The sequence below is a fragment of the Anguilla anguilla genome, chromosome 3 (genome assembly GCF_013347855.1).
Source record: "Anguilla anguilla isolate fAngAng1 chromosome 3, fAngAng1.pri, whole genome shotgun sequence".
Classification (NCBI taxonomy): Eukaryota; Metazoa; Chordata; class Actinopteri; order Anguilliformes; family Anguillidae; genus Anguilla; species Anguilla anguilla.
The window spans coordinates 22,460,237-22,477,605 of NC_049203.1; the positions used below are offsets into that span (position 1 = coordinate 22,460,237).

The window sequence follows — 17,369 nt, forward strand, 5'->3', positions numbered from 1 at the left end:
CTCCACAGCCAAATGCATGGTGCAAGAAATGTTAACAATTCAATATGCAGCTTGTGTATGGCATGCTGTTTATAAACCCTTAGAAACTGATAGAAACATAGGTTACTGTAGGTTAACATAGGGTACTCACTTTTTAAATTTTCGAGCATGTCAAACTTATGTAGAGAATGTTATGCAACCATTATTCATTTCATTTCTGATATGTTTATGTTGTTGTCCACTGATAAAAGGCTAATTTTCTCATTTTATGAAGCAGAACAACGTAACTGTCAGCTAGTTTTAGCTGTGAAATCTTAAGCTCAGGCAGCTACTAGGGAGTGAGGAGCATGAGAGCAAAGAGGGGTCCTAGCAATTGTATATGTCATATTTTCATACAGTCGGTAGATATTAGCAAATAGGAGGAAATAATACTACACCAGTAGACAAAAATGTGAGACTGGGAACATTGTTGTAAAAAAATAATAGTGAATGCTGTGTTTGATATACTCCCAAATTTGACATACCTTCACCAGGACAAGTTTACTTCAATTGCATCAAAAACGGTAACTGACGTGTCAACTTTATAGGAAAAAACTTTAATCCTTAAAACACAACAAACACAATTTTCACCACAGGACAAACAAATAAAAATTAAGTCAAGCAGTTCATATTAGCTTTGGAGGGGTTAACAGTACCAGTGACTATGGAAGAAGGCCTTCCAGTGGCTGTGGCTAGCACTTGTTTGAAGCATATTATATCACTACTATTGGAGCATTGCCAAAGTTCAAAGGTCCATTAGTAGCAGACAAAGCAAGTATGTTCTGATTGGAAAGCAGGGCTGTCAAATAACAAGAGGTGGACACATTTGAAAGAGGGAAAGCTATCACCTTTGCTTCAAATAACTTAATCAGATGATAAACTGCCAGATAGCAACCTGACTAGATTTCAGCTAACATTCCAAAAGTTTATACAATGCAAAAGTACATCATTCATAAATTAACATGATATAAAAACGAATCTAGCAAAACATAATATAAGAATAATCTTCTGGAAAATGTCTTCTGTAGGGTGGATGATGGGTTGGCAAGATGCGCTCTGCAGTTCTTAAAATCTTTTCTCAAGGCTGATGTGTTCCTCGTGCTGGGACTTTCGGGTTGCCTTCCTGCATCGGTAAGCTATTAAGATGGTGGCAATGGTGCCGGCAATAGAGAAGAAGAAAAGTATGTACAAAGCCACCTCCGCATCAGAGGGGGACACCTCCAAGCCTAAAAACCTGACTCCCGGGACCTTTACTGGTGGAGGCTGAGGCGGAGAAGGTGAGGGAGAGCTGGTTCCTGTGGAAAGAATAATCAATGAGGAACATGTATACACACACATGCACACATACACACACACACAAACACACCACGTACTCACACATGCTCACACACCACATACTTACATGTGTGTACATTTTAGATATGAAATTACATGCAATTTGTTTTAAGTCAGTGTCAGGTAAAGAAAGTGTGTACATTTAATACATTTATAAATACAGTAGCAGATCAGGAAATGAAGTCAGAAATTCAGGAAATGGGTTTTCTGTTTTATACACTTATTCTGTTGCAGAATTTCACACTTGTGTTTGTTTTCTCTTAATAACATCAGGATAAGAATGCACATACTGTCATAACACTTAGGAATAGGCTACTGCTTATTCAGAAGGCTGCTAATGTTCAGGAGACAAACGTATTCACATTACTGTTCATTCTGAATACATTCCCTATCCACACAAATTCTGATAATATATATTAAAATTACTTTTCATGTTAGCAGCTTATTCAAAAATGCACATATTAGGCAATACGGAACACAGATACTTAGACACAGTATGTAATGTTCAGAAGTTTCAGCAGTTACTGTATGTGAATATTATCTTCTTTACCTTCAGGTTCTGGGGTCAGACACTCGTGGGAGCCGAGGGCGGGGTCAGGGAAGCCGTTGCAGGTGATGATGGTGGCATACCGCGCAGCAGACTGTTTGGCTACGCGCGGTAGTGCTGGGTCAGAGTGGTTGACGTGGAAGAGGCCAAACCTCTCAGCAAAGCCAGTGGCCCACTCCAGATTGTCCATGAGAGACCAAGCCGTGTAGCCCCGAATGTCTACGCCGTCCAGCAGATATGCTGAGACACAATTTTACAATTGTAAACTTAACACGAAGACATCGTCAGTGGGATTCAATCAAATATGCACTTTCTCTGTCTGGCCATATGCAATATAGTCACCGAAAAATAAACCAGGCACTAAATCAAAGTAAGGTCCTGTTTTACTTGCCACATGGAATGTTTGCTGGAACAGCTCCTTGCAAATGTAAATGATTTTTTTATCAAATGATTGACACTTGGTAGTGACTAATTTGTCAAACATCTTTATTCATAAAGATACCCGCCTATCACTGTTAAGGTTTGTTTGATTGAATCTGAAAAAAAACTTTGGTTGATTCTATTGAATTGCACATGCCTTGAAAATAAACACTACCAATGTAGGTGAGCACGTGTTTTTGGAATAGGGACAGCTAACAACTACAGAAATCCTTAAAGAAGTGAACAGCGGCGATATTTGAAACATGAAAGATGAAAATGTCTGTAAAGGAGTACATCACTTTTGAATGTTCCCAGAGCATTGTACAGGCAGTATCATTACACTATAGCATTGAGCGAGATTGACACTGTACCTTTAAGAGCCTGGTTAATGTAGTTCTCATAGTAATGGATCCTGTGGACGTCATTCAGGTTAATTGGGCCCCGCTCGGAGATGCCGTTCTCTGTGATGTAAATGGGGGGGTTCCCATACTCATTCTTGATGAAATTCAGGATCTTTCTGAACCCCGGAGGTGTGACTTTGAGCCAGGCTGATCCCGAATCCAGCCAGGTGCGGTCTGCAATGGTCCCTGCCCCCCTAAGAGAGAACGAGAGAAACCCCTCTAAACCAGCTATACAGTATAAAACAAGGTCATGCATGCAGGGTTGGGGTCAAATTTATTTGAATTCAGCCAATTCAGGAAAAGCCCATTGCATTCTGTGGAGATATTCATGATGAATGAATGAATTGAATTTCAGTTAATTTCCTGAACTGACTGCACTGAAATGGAGTTGACCATAAGCCTGCATACCAGATGATGGCAGGGTTGAATCTCATGCGAAAGTGCTTGTACCCTCATCCAACTGTGGATAATATGAAACAAGTGGTGTATTAAAACTTTATGAATGAATCAGGAATCAGCGATCACCTGTCTGCATCATAGTGCTGGAGGTTTTTGTAGTCCACATTGAAAGTCAGAACAGTGGTGTAGTGGTTGAATCCAAAGTAGTCATAGGTGCCTTTGATTCTCTGAACCTCTTCCGGAGTGAATTCTGGCAGCCTGTAAAAGGGTATTGGGGAACACGGAATTTCATTCATCGCTCCAAAAGGGCATGATTTCATTCATCATGCCCTTTTCTGTCATGTATGATTATGAACCTTCAAGAGTGTTTTATTTCCCATATTTTCTTTTAGCTCAAGGGTCTTAAGATGGTATTCTTACTCACCGAGATTTAGGGAGGCCAGCCGCCAAACTTCTCTCTCTAATAATGTTCTTCATGACATCGCTGTAATCTCCGTTAAACACAGGATGTGCAAACCAGCCGATATAGAACTGCAGCAGGGCAGAAGACAGCACAGACATCTCTCATTATAGAGACATATATTTTAGTGCAGCACTGATTTTGTGATCTCTTAAACTTATACGCAGTGTGTGATGTACACCATGACATTCAAGGGAGCTCATCTTTTTTTTTGGGCGGGGGTGATAGGTGGGGGAGGGGAGGTGAAACACTTGTTGCTCCTCAGCTTTGTCACTCAGCTTTGTTTGTATTATAAATCTGAATTTTGCTAACAAGCACTTTTTGACATCTTTGCTCAATGACTAGGTGGTCCAAAGGTGTGACTCCCCCAAATTTGAAATGGAACCTATTCATCTGTACCCTGTGAGGTTTCTCCCTCACACATGCCTGGATCTCTGTTGCAGGTTTAATTTGCTACAGCTGGGCATCGGGACGAAGGACTTCACCTGGGCCAGGTAAGAGATACTACATAGGTGCACCCACCTGTACAACTCGCCGGGCAGAATCAATGTCTTCCTGCTTGTAGGGGTTGCGAGGCTCCGCCCAGTCAGAGTTTATGGTGATGGAGATGATGCCTCCCTGTTTGGGGCGGTACTTCTCATTGTACAGGTGCCAGGCCTCCGCATGCGCCTTCAGCAAATTATGACCCACGATGTAGGGCAGTGTTCCGGGCCTGAAGCTAATACCTGTAACAGGAGAGCTGCCGGTTACTCTGTGCTCTCTCATGCATTTACCCTGTCTGTCTAGAAATGGATTCTTCCACCAAGATCGGTATCTTTATATAAATAGCAGGTATACATGTGGTTCATATGACCCATGCCTGAGTTGAATACAAGACTGGCCACTCCACTGAGACTGCTCTCCTCACAAGTCACGGGGGCTCTGTCCACATCCTACTCCACTTGTCTGCTGCATTTGACACCTTAAACTACCGGATCCTTCTCTCATCCCTTGCAGAGATGGGCATCTCAGGTTCCGTCCTTGCATGGTTTGATTTATATCTCACAGATTAATCCTACCAAGTAGTCTGGAGGGGATCTGTCTCCTCTTGACCGGTTCCCATAGGGCTTGGTACTTGAAGGCCCTTTTGTAAGTCACTTTGGCTAAAAGCATATGCTAAATGACTAATTTGTAAATTGTATGTCCAATAATTGCATTATAGCATGATAGTCCTTTAACTGCAATTTGTGCAAAGGTCCTTACCTGGTGCATTAAATCTAGCTGCATTATGAGCAAATGTCCTTACCTGGTGAATCAGTAAAACTGACCATGTTATGCACAAAGGTCCTCACTAGGACATTATGGCTCAGTAAAACTGACCGTGTTATGCACAAAGGTCCTCACTAGGGCATTATGTCTCAGTAAAGCTAACCTCCTTATGTGCAAAGACTCTTACCTGGTGCAGCAGTGCCATATCCATGGCCAATATTGGCCACATTGTAAGGCTCGTTGATGGTGATCCAAAACTTGACTTTGTCTCCCAGGCTACTGAAGATGACATCAGCATAGTCCTTGAACCTCTGGACAATGGTGTCATTCTCCCAGCCCCCCTGGTCCTGCAGGGCCTGGGGGAGGTCCCAGTGGTACAGCGTCATCTGTGGGGTACAGGAAGTATACAATCAGAACACTAAGTGTGAAAGTTCATTTCATGCGATGATATCATCACATTTGAGCAATATGACAATTTTGCAATGCTGAAACTATGGTATCACAAGTTTTGCAGGTTTTGCTTAAATACTACTTAATTTTTTTTTTGGTTTCTGTGATGTATTCCACAACATACAGTATGTTGTGATGTTGTGGTAAATTCCTTTGAAAGGGTAAAATGTGACCAGTTGAGGATATCCAGCTCAGGCACATGACCCTTTAGCCTCTTTTACATGTGCATCTTAACCCGTAAATGTTTCAGCAATTTTCCATGTTGATTTTCTGGATCAGGACCTAGTAAGATTTCTGGAGATCAGAGTAAATATTACTCTTTAACTGTGTTGTGTTGGTAGGAATTATATCGCTGCCAAAAGTATTACTCAGTGAAATATCTGGCTAATATAAAGACAAATTAATAAAATGTTGACATCCATTGTCCTCCATTGCTTCAGGTAGACATCCTGCTTGTTTATTCCATCTATTTGGAATGGTCTTGTTATGTGTGAACAGACTCAACAAGAAAATCTTCCTATTTGTGAATGAGGAAAACCTCTACATAACCCTGGATAATTGAACCTGGACTTGTTAAGGGTCCGATGTGTGAAAGGGGCTTTTGTAAAGTGATGTGCCTCATTGTGCAAAATTAATCCTGACTCCAAGGCAGAATCCTGCAGGATTAAGGTCAGGGCAATCTCACTGATCTCTCACTGTCCTCACCTGCGGCTGTATGTTTGCAGCTAACAGCGCATTGACCAGCCGGTGGTAGTACTTTAGACCGGCCTCATTGATGGTCCTGGGAGTCCCGTCAGGCAGGACCCTGGGCCAGGAGATGGAGAAGCGGTAGTGGGTGGCCCTCAACCTCTTGAGCATGGCCACATCCTCCTCTACCTTATTGTAGCTGTCACAGGCAATGTCACCATTGTCATCATTGCCGACCTTCAGGGGGGTGTGTGCAAACTTGTCCCAGATGCTCAGTCCCTTCCCATCAGCCCTCCAGCCCCCCTCAACCTGTCATTGGAGAACAGCAAGGGAGATTGACTGACCAGTTCCATTACAAATGCAAAAATATTCCACATGATCAGTACCCATGAGAGCATAACAATTTTTAAATCCATGGCTCCTATCTCCCTGTAGAGTACTGCCAATCGGGGACAGAGGTGAGGGAAAGCACAGTCACCTGATAGGATGCAGTCGCTGTGCTCCAGAAGAAGTCTTTACGGAAGAATCCATATATTGGCTTCTCATCCTCTGGCAGAGGGAATCCGTTGTCCTTCATGATGCGATGGTAATAATGGGCTGAGTATTTGGGGGTTCGGGGGCGCATTGGATGCTGGAAGTCAACATGGTGTAGCCCGAAACCCACGGTGTAGCCATGGAGCCACTCAAAGGAGTCCATAAGAGAGCTGGCCACATATCCCCTCAGTCTAACTCCATCCAGATTATGAGCTGGGACACACACACACACACACACACACACACACACACACCATATTCACTATTAAGGCATCTAATTCAAAAAATGTATGTGTTCTTCAAATATGTTTGATGGTTGTGCAGCTATAACCAGCAAACACTGGTCTTGCTCTGCCATTGTCCAGATCCTAGCATACTGTATATACATTTTCTGCTATTTTGGCTCTGTACTCCAGTATGATTTCAAACAAAACAATGAATTTGGGTCCCACAATTTTAGGGAAGCATGTATGAAAAGGGCTGTAATTGCTACACAGATCACCTGATATGGATGTAAATACCTCAAATTTAAGCTGACAAACTTCAACCTCATATTCATTATTTTATTTCATATCCAATGTGCTGGAGTACAGAGTCCAAACAACAAATGAAACATGACCTAGCCAGTATTCAACAATAAGGGCAGATATATTAAAATTGGAAATTATAATTGAAATAATAATTTTATTTTCTGTGAGCCTTTTAGATATATAAAGACTAACAGGGCTAGGATCAGTGAAATACTGACTGAGGGAATACCTTTCAGTGCCTCATCGATGTAGGATTTAAAGAAGAATATCCTGTCTGTGTCATCCACAGTAGTCTTAGAGTTGGTGGCCACCCCATTTTCTGTGATGTAGATTTCAGGGTCACTATACTCTTCCTTGATCCAGTTCAGAAGCCTTCTCAGGCCCCAGGCCACGGCTCTCTGGCCATTAATGGCTGTCCCAGGAGAGTCAGTCTCCTCCGCCTCTCCCACATCTCGGTCATACTCGTAGGATGGAGGGGTGAGCCTGGGGGTAATGTGACGCACTATTTTTGTGGTGTAGGCATTGATGCAGAAGACGTCGGCAGTGCCCCGGATGTAGGCTTTCTCCTGCTCCGTGAACACAGGGAGCCTGGACTCTGGCAGGCCCTGCAGCTCGCTCTTGTTTCCTACCATCCACTTCATGGCGTCTGGGTAGTCACCATTCTTGAAGATGGGGTGAGCAAACCAGCCCAGCTGGAACTGCATGGCACGATCAGCAGCCCTCACCTCCCTTGGAATGTCAACGTCCTTAGGCTCCACCCAGTTGGCATTGAGGCTGATGGAGACCACACCACCTTGGGCTTTACGGTACTTCTCATCATACGTGCGGTATGCCATAGCGTGAGCTTTCAGCAGGTTGTGGGCCACTCTGTAGGGAGCGTCAGCAGGATTCTTGACATTAGGAGGGATAGCCCCAAGTCCATACCCTGACCACGCTATGGTGTAGGGTTCATTGAAGGTCACCCAGAACTTCACTCTGTCCCCAAAGGTGGCAAAGCAGAATTCACTGAACTCACTGAACAAGGCAATGGTGGAGACATTCTCCCAGCCATTGATGCTCATTAGGGCCTGGGGTAGGTCCCAATGATACAGTGTCACTATGGGGGTGATGTTGTGGACTAGGAGACCATCAATGAGCTTATTGTAATAGTCCACACCATTCTGGTTGAGGGACACCTTCTGGCCATTGGGGAAGATTCTGGACCAGGACAGAGAGAACCTGTAGGATGTCACCCCTAGGGCTCTCAGCATGTAGAGGTCCTCCTCTGTCTGGCGGTAGCTGTCACATGCCACATCTCCATTGTCATTGTTGGGAATGCTGCCGGGCGTATGGGTGAACTGGTCCCACACACTCATACCTTTCCCATCTGCATCCCAGCCGCCTTCCACCTGATATGCTGAGGATGAGACCCCCCAGTGAAATCCTTCAGGAAAGGTCCCATAGTGGTAGAGCTTCCTCTCAAACTTCGATTGGCGGGAGAACTTCTCCCAGACCACTTTGGCCTTTGACGGGACCTCAGATGGAGGTAGGCTAGATAGCCTAGTTGTCTGGTATTGAGGGGCAGAGCTACTCGGTAGGATCCTCCATTGTCTCACGGTAGAGATGCCATTGTTCTTTATGATTTGGGAGTAGAAATGGGCAGAGGCCTTTGGGGTCCTTGGTCTATCCATGCTCCCAAAGTCGACGTAGTGCAAACCGAAACGTTCACTGTAACCTTGCGGGCCCTCAAACCCATCCATCAAAGACTGAACGGTGAAACCCTGCAGGTCCACTCCATCTAAACGAATAGCTGTTCCAAAACAATAAAAATAGATTAATTCAGTTGCATTGTACATTTCTTCAACTTTAATAACAAACCCATAATCTATTATGTATAGTGTTCATATATATATATTACATACAAATGTTTACAAGACCAGACTGCTCCCAGAAAAGACTCTGACCTTTCAGGGCCTCGTTGATATAGCTCCTGAGATACAGCACTCTCTCTGTGTCATTGAGCACCTCAGGTCCTCCCACCGTGGGCATGCCATTCCCTGTGACATAGATAGGGACCTTGGTGACAGACGTGTACTCTGCAGTGATGAAGCTGAGGATCCTGCGGATTCCCCACGGGACAGAACAAATCCAGCTGGAAGCAGTGGTGGGCCAGGAAGGGTCTGCATGCGACATGAAATCCCCCACCCCTGCTGGCCCGGTCTGGCAGCCCCCCTTGGTCTCGTTGACCAGCCGGGACGTGTAGTGGTTCAGCCCAAAGAAATCCGCCGTCCCCTGGATACGCTTCCTCTCGGCATCAGAGAAAACGGGCAGGACAGCGGGCTCTGCGCCAGGACATTCACTCTGCTTCGCTCCGATCTGACTCTTCAGGAGAGGTGGGTAATCTCCATCCACGAATATGGGGTGGGCAAACCAGCCCAGCATAAACTGCAGGTACCGTTCTGCTGCCTCCACGTCCTGGGCAGGGCTGGATGAGGCCAGGGGCTCGGCCCAGTCCGAATTCAGGGCGATGCCAACTTTGCCCCCCTGCACCTGCCGGTATTTATCGTTGTAAACGTGCCAGGCTTCAGCATGGGACTTCAGGATGGTGTGGGTCACCTTGTGGGGAGACATGAAACATGGATCAGATTCATACCACCAAAAAGCAAAATCTGTCTTTGCAGCACCCAAGTAAGTTGGAATAGTTATGTAATCAGAATGTTGTGAGTAGCATGCCCAGCTACATGCTATTTATGGTAAGAACAGTTTTAGTAAATATCTAGCTATACAAGTGATGCACTATAATACGAGTGGTTTGACTACTGTATGAACAATACAAAAAATGTAGCCAATGTAACTGGATGCATTTACTATCATTTTTAAGTGGCATTACTGCAGTGCTTCTCACATAAGTATGTTATGGGGTACACAAAACACTTCCATCTCATAAAGATTCAACCAAAATACAAATTTAATAAAGAAAATAATAATAGAAAATTATTTTTAAAAATGCAATAGGCAAAACAGTAAATATAAGGAAAAGCTAAAGTAAAAGACAAAAAATACAGATGAACAGATCTTAAGATGGTTTGCTTCCATTCACCTTATATGAGTCAACCACAGGGTCTTTGATACCAGGAGGGTACTCTCCTGTACCATAGCCCGCATGGCTTATAACCCAGGGACTGCTGAAGGTGTTCCAAGTCTTCACACGGTCTCCAAACCTGGAGAAGCAGAAGTCTGCATACTCTCTAAAGGCCCCAGTGATGGAGTCATTAGTCCACCCTCCATAGTCCTGCAATTCCTGTGGGAGGTCCCAGTGGTGCAGTGTCACCACAGGTTGGATGTTGGACTGAATGAGAGCATCGATGAGCTTGTCATAGTAAAGGGTGCCCTCCACGCTCTGGCTCCCCCTGTGGCCGGAGGGGAAAATGCGGGCCCAAGACAGGGAAAATTGGTAGGTCTTGGAGAGGAGGCCTCTCAGGAGGTAGACATCATAGTCTGCTTTATTATAGCTGTCACAGGCTAGGTCGGCGGTCTGGTTCCCAAGGACGTTGCCTTCATGGGCGAACCGATCCCAGATGGTCTCCCCTTTTCCGTGCTCCGCCCAGCCACCCTCCACCTTGAAGGACTCGCTGGAGGCTCCCCACCGGAAACCCTCAGGGAATGATTCAGCCAGAAAGCTGTCTCTGTCTGCTGGAGTTTGCACACTGAACTTCTCCCATACCTGTTTGTATGCAGATGAGGGGCGAGCTGCTTTACCTATCAAATTGGGGGGACTGAGTAAAAAGAACAAAGAGAAGGAAAAATAAAAAATAAAAATTTCACTATAAAAAAAATTACAATTTTGCTCAGCAGTGAAGTTTAAGCATGTGAGAGAAAGACACCTTTTAGGGGTGCGGTCCATGCTCAGCTGATCAAACAGATTAACAATGTCACAGCCCAAGATCTTCAAGTCCGGGTTCCTCAGGACTGAAAAAATATCACTAAGGGTTATCTATAATTATTTAAACACACAACATGCATAAGCACACTCACATGTGTGTATACAGACACATACAGTACAGGTCAAAAGCAATAGCTCACGTGTGATTAAAAAAAATAACTTTCAGTTCATATGCACATTTATTGAATAACAAACCAAAGTATAAACTTTTTCTTTCAATTACAATTGAGTTTTACTCAATAATCTTAGGGACGACTTTAAACAAATTATTGGAAACCTATCCAATCATTTTGCAAATGGGGTTGGAGGGAGGTATTGGGGTAATAAAACTGAATGAATTTTTATGATCTTTAAGTTTTTAAAAACCACAGGTAGCCTAATACCTTTAGCCTGTAGTGCAAGTAAAATAGGCAAAAAGTTGCAAGAAATATGGCAAAGAAGAAGGAGTTAGGCTTAGATGTGCGGAGCCAAGAAACATATTATGGCAAGTTTTAAAATAGCAAAGAAACTTAAGATTTCCAGGTCCAGTGTTCAGTACACACTTCTGGGCACACAACATAGTCTTGAGCTTAAGACCACAGATTCCTCTCCCCCGTAGGGGACAAAAATCTATTTACCAGGGCTCAGAAAAATATTACATTATGCACATTAAGTTGCAGCCCATTTTATGCTGACATCTCAGTTCTAGATGAACAGTTAGCAAATATGCCACCTTAAACCAGCTGTAAAGTGAGCATAATAATAAACATAGCTTATCTTGGGACGATTAAACTTGCAGAGTGCCTCATAATTATCTGATCATGGTTTCAGAGATATCACTTCCAGAGATATCTGATCACTGATCACTGACTCATCATGAACTTGTAATTGTTGCACTTAAAATGCCCATAATATTTCTGGTCTGTGCTTTCTGTGTAATTCTTTTAAATGAAACAAATTACAAATAAGCCACCATCAAACAAAGTACGTGTAAAGAATATGCAGTGTTATCGCCATCCAACAAGAGTTTAATATCTTTGAGTGCGTATTGAATATTGCAGCAGGTGTGTTGGTCTGACCTTGCAGGATGCTGGTGAGGGACTGGTAGCTGTCATGTTCGGAGGCACAGCCTTTGATATCTAACTGATAGATTAAAATTGGCAGGCCCCCACTGGTTCCCTGGAGAGGTCATTGTTAATAGTGAGAGTAGCACACAAATCCAGACAGAGCACAACAAAGGCTAAGGCTCCTCTGGAGTGGTCACAGGACTTCTGAGAATCTTTATAAGATCAGATATACCACACATTCATCAATGAGGAGTAAGAAGCTCCTATTTTGTCAGCAAAATAAGAACCACTTATCAATCAATACTCAAATATATTGCAGAGGAGAGGTTATATCCAGAGGTAATAAGCACTCACATAAATACTCAAATATTTTGCAGAGGAGAGGTTATATCCAGAGGTAATAAGCACTTAAATAAACACTCAAAGATGCGGCAGGGTAGGGATTATATCCATAGGTAGAGTATGCTGTGTGATGCAAAGTAAAAGGACTAAAGAGAAGGTAAGATGTTCCCCAGCCCTGGAACAAAGAATCAGCCCTGCCATCATCACCTGTATAGTTGTCAGCTCTTTCTCCAGGCTTGCTTCCTGCCTGCAGTCATACTGGACTTCCACAGACAAAAAATCGAGTGGTACCTGTGTGAGAGAGCATTCTGCCGCTCAGAAGGTTTACAATTGTTGCTGAGCACACACAAATAAAAAATGGCAAACGAACCAACACAGTGCTCCGTATTCTGTGTATATTTTGTGTACTGAACAATCACTGTTCTTCTCATATCGTGATTTTATTGTAGAAGTCTGTGCCCTGCTCCTTACCCTACTGGTGGCCTCATTTTGAGACAAGATGGAGACATCATTGCTATCCACCCCAAGTGAGACCTGTCCCCCTGGAGATGAGAACAGAGGTTCATGTTGGGCCTTCAACTATAAAGAAATGAATATGGAGCCCTTGCCTGTTTCTCCATAACTTGTTTGTACCCTGACTTAGATAACTTAACATATTCAGTACATTGTTGAGTCTTGCTTAGATTACAGTTCATGTTTGCTGTAACACCTGTCAAGCACCATGTGTTTGTATGGCTTTGTGTGTGGGTGCTTTGGTGTGTGTGTGTGTGTGTGTGTGTGTGTGCATGTGTGTCCTTCTGTGTGTGTGTGTGTGTGTGTGTGGATGCGTGGGCGTGCGTGTGTGCCTGAGTATGTGTGTGCACGTGTGTCCCTGTGTGTGTGTGCATGTGTGTGTGCCTGTGTATGCGTGTCTGTGCCCCTGTGTATGTGTACGTGTGCCCCTGTGTATGTGTGAGTGTGTGTGCCTGTGTATGTGTATGCGAGTGTGTGCGTGTGCATCACACAGGAGTTGATACCGCAGGCTCTTTTAACCACACCGCATGCAGCCTTGAACTGCAGTGCAGTGAATTTATAATCCCACTTGCTCAGAGATAAATTTAAGTAAGAAGTAAATTTACATACATAAGGGTTGTAGAGGTCAAATGCTGATTAGATATGTATTAGATATGTATTTTATGATAAAAGGACACAATCTTGTGACTCGGAAGTGGACTGAATACATATTGCTTATTTGAATACCAGTTTTTAATACCAAAAATACACTGTTGGCTATAAAAATAATTCAATAATAACTTTTAATTATATTTTATTATTTTATTGTTATAAATTATCATAATAATTTGTGAAAGCCTAATGGAACAATTGAGGTTTATTGTCTAATTATTTCCCATAAAAGTTTACATTTAAATGCATAACACAAAGCTTCTCAGGGAAAAAGCCTGAAATCAATGGTGGATGTATGGATCAGGTCTGCTCAAATGCAAAAAACCTGTCCAGATCTTAGAGCATTGCATTATGCAACAGTGCATCGCTCAATAATTGGACAAAACTTCCATATTTTGCTGGTCAGAAAGAAATGAGTATATGATATTCAACCACCAAAATTGAATTTTGGCACAACAAATAAAATGCAATTTTTCTCCTCACTACATAAATCATATCAGATGTACACATTGCACAGAATGCTATGTCTTTTCATTGTTTTATTTTCATTGTTTTAATTTCCATCTATTTCTGAAGTCACATAAACAATACGTGTTAAATTTTAAAAAGTTACTATGCTGCGATACGAATTAAATTTTGCATCCCTAAACGCTTTCTGAAAGTGCTACCTCTGTTCATACAGCGACAAACTCACTCCTGGTTCTGGGGAGCTATAGGGTCAGCTGGCTTTTATTGTAACTAGGCACTTTAGTAGCACAGCAATTGATCAGTTAAAGCAATTGATTACACAGTTAACTCAGGTCATCTTTTTTCTTGGGTATGAATTGGTCGCTGGTCTTAAGGAAAAAAAAAAAAGCCAGCAGACACTCCACGACTGAGTATCACTGCATTTTAAAAAATGCATCCATATAAAGCATGTTTTTGTTTTAGTCACTAAGACACCTGATTCTACTTAAGGTCTTGATTGAAGACTTGATTAATTATTTTTTTAAATCATTAATTTATTTTGTATTTAACATCTCGTGCAAGTTCAATGTTATATAACTGATCTAATTTTTAATTTGGGTATTTCTAACTTCTAACGAAACCTAACATGCCCCTGTACAACATTTTAAAACACTGTAGCAAGTAATTGAACTGAATTTAACATGAGTGTCTCTTGTAAACATCACTGTCAATCATCATCTGTGCTTAATTAGCGGTAATTACTTTATCAACTTAAATTACTGAGGTGGTGCAAATGGAATAATTGTTTGAAAAGGGGCTTGACAAAGTGGCTATTGGGGCCTCTAGCTGGGGAGGGAAAAACACAAGATAAACTGCTAGCTCTATCTATAGCATAGTTCTTAGGTGGTTTTTAACATATGCAAAAAAAAATCTATAAAAAAAGGATTTGAGTCACATATCTATTAGACCTGCAGTATGCACTTTAAAGTGTGGTTTTATGCAATTTTTGCATTAAAAAGTCTGCCTCTTTTGTTTAGCCAATTTTCCTCTTTGGTGGTGGCATTATAAGGTTTATCTGATACACTGAGATCTTACTGAGGTACAAGTGTGATAATATGAGGTAAATGGAGTCTTTACCTGAAAGAAGATGGTGGTATGTGATGTAGACCTTCTCATGAGCCAGGAGAGCATTCGTCACTGCTGCCTGTTGGGATGATGAGGCTGCACCTCTGAGCTTCTCCTGCACCAGCTCGCTGATATGGCTGAATGTGACCCAAAAATCTGCCAGCTCCCCAAATACAGAGAAGACAAATTTGGCGTAACGTTCAAACAGGTCGACCGTAGCCTGGTTCTCCCAGCCGCCGTGTCTGCCCCTGAAGGCCTCTGGGATAGCAGAGCGATGCAGGATCACCAGCGCCTCCAGGCCTGCCTGCTTCAGCTGCTTCAGCTGGGCCTGGTAGCACTCCACCGTCTGCTGGTCAGGCTGGCCAGGGTCTCCAGCAGGCAAGAGCTGCGACCAGGACAAGGGAACTTTGAAATGAGTCACTCCCCTGGCGCGGAGGTATCGGAAATAGTCTCTCAATTGCTCAGGTAGCGGCCCCTTGCAGCCGAAGGCATCTGCTCCAGGACCTCCCCAAGACAAAGGCTGGGGGTCTACATGCTGCGTGCTAAAGCTGTGCAGGCGTGCGGGCAGAGGTCCTGCCAGTAGCATGAAGTCCAGCTGCCTCTGCTCCGCATTGCTGCAGACCCTACAGCAGAGAAGAAGTACAGAGAGAGCCCTACACAAGGTCTTCATTTTTACTGTCAGCAGGCACTCATGGCAAACCATGGCTGCACGTTTCAATTTATATGTTTGCCACACTCAGACCTTTAAACGTTGTTTCAACACTGATAGCAGAGTTTTATGGCGCTTATATTGATAATGGCCCCCTAAGCCTAGACTATGGACTTACTTAAGATCTGATAATGGCATGAAATACATTAAATATTACTTCTTTAACATTACAGTTAAATGAGTTGCCAACTGATAACGTGATAAAGTGCATGCCCAGTATGCTTAAGTGAATGTTTATGCATTGCAGGTTATTTTGAGTCATTCATTTTTTTCCCCTAAGAAACTCTTCAGAGGTTGCATGATTTTCAGTACAACTAGTTCAGTCTCACATAGGACCCTATGCAGAAATGTAGCGACACTTAACAGTCATGTTGTAACCTCAGTTACTGGAATCTCTGTTCAGGGGCGTCGTAGTGGGGGGGAAAGTGGGACTGACTACCCAGGGCCCGAATGGGGGGAGGCCCCTTCTAAAAGCCTGGAATGATGCGTGAGAGACATGGATCAAGCGAGGAAGGGGGCCCACAGAGACTGCTTATGTATAGAGCCCAGAATTTTGTGCTACCCCCCTGTCTCTATTAGAGATGTGTCAAGTGTCTCAGTTAGAGGTGTATCAGATGTCTCTGATCTGTTATAGGGCTATAAGCCCATAAAATATGCCAAACTTGTCTCTGAGTCCCACAGATACAGACGAGGCTACTATGTAACAATTGCATTTTTCAGTGTATTGAACCAGGGTTGTTGCTACGATTTGAGGACACTGGGGGCTTAACCCAGAACATTGTGAATTTCAATAATGCATCAATCTGGTACACTTTAATATCAACAATGAAAGTTTAGATCAAATAAGATTTTAGTATAGAAAATGTACAAAATTATAAGTGGTCAAGATAAACCAAAAAGGGTCCCTGAAATGCTGATACAGTATGACCACCTGTCACACAAGACATTGCCAACACTTTACCCACAAGAGAGTGCCTGGGACACATGAGCCACATCTGCAGTCTTATTACCAAAGTGTCAACAATACAGTAATCAGCAGCTAAAAAAAATGGACTCAAAGCTGTTTCATGAGCCACAATTCATGCAACACACCCTCAAGTCTCTAACTCCAAATCACATACAATGCTTAAAGACAATTTTTAACTTTGGTGCCTAACCGCCTGATATCAAGACAGATCATATTAAGATGCTTATCACTCGTCTGCACGACCTACGCCACATTTTATAAGTGAAAGACCTATAATAAATTAATTAATGAAAGATAAAAAACGGACATGCCTTGCCTTGCATAAGTTTACAACACCCCTTGTTATAACAGCTCTTAAATTGCTCTAGTGGAACAGCAACAACGCGTCTTAAACTGTATCTAACAGCTGGATAACGTTAAGTTAGTTAATTTAGCAGGATCAACGTTAATATTCGATAGTCAACGTTACTGCGTGTTTGCTTCCACCATGTCCGTTTCACCGCAATCCAGGTGATGTTTTTCATCCTACATCATTGTTCAATTCATTAATCATGCAAATTTTCCTTAAACAAACTGACGTTAACGTTAGGTACGTTTTCGGACAGTTTGTGGACTAGC

General features: G+C 42.9%; 1 protein-coding gene across 1 annotated transcript; it reads right to left on the reverse strand.

Moving 5' to 3' along the window:
• On the reverse strand, window positions 1-16,146 carry LOC118222690 (lactase-phlorizin hydrolase-like). Its single transcript, XM_035408458.1, has 17 exons — window positions 15,088-16,146; window positions 12,811-12,881; window positions 12,547-12,630; window positions 12,010-12,109; window positions 10,893-10,977; window positions 10,109-10,784; window positions 8,973-9,624; window positions 7,259-8,818; window positions 6,444-6,712; window positions 5,984-6,274; window positions 5,016-5,214; window positions 4,103-4,305; window positions 3,545-3,651; window positions 3,247-3,378; window positions 2,692-2,915; window positions 1,904-2,140; window positions 1-1,313 (listed from the first exon to the last, which is right to left on the reverse strand). The coding sequence occupies exons 1-17, from the start codon at window positions 15,776-15,778 to the stop codon at window positions 1,084-1,086; spliced, it is 5,811 nt and encodes a 1,936-aa protein (XP_035264349.1). The 5' UTR covers window positions 15,779-16,146; the 3' UTR covers window positions 1-1,083.
• Window positions 16,147-17,369: the final 1,223 nt, after the last annotated feature.

Excerpts from the sequence above, each read along its gene's own strand:
- LOC118222690 (XM_035408458.1), bottom strand. The coding sequence starts at position 15,778 with ATGGTTTGCCATGAGTGCCTGCTGACAGTAAAAATGAAGACCTTGTGT. Across the intron at positions 10,978-12,009 it reads CCTCACCAGCATCCTGCAAG|TCCTGAGGAACCCGGACTTG; the intron begins GTCAGACCAACA and ends ATATTTTTTCAG. Across the intron at positions 9,625-10,108 it reads CTGTGGTTGACTCATATAAG|GTGACCCACACCATCCTGAA; the intron begins GTGAATGGAAGC and ends TCTCCCCACAAG.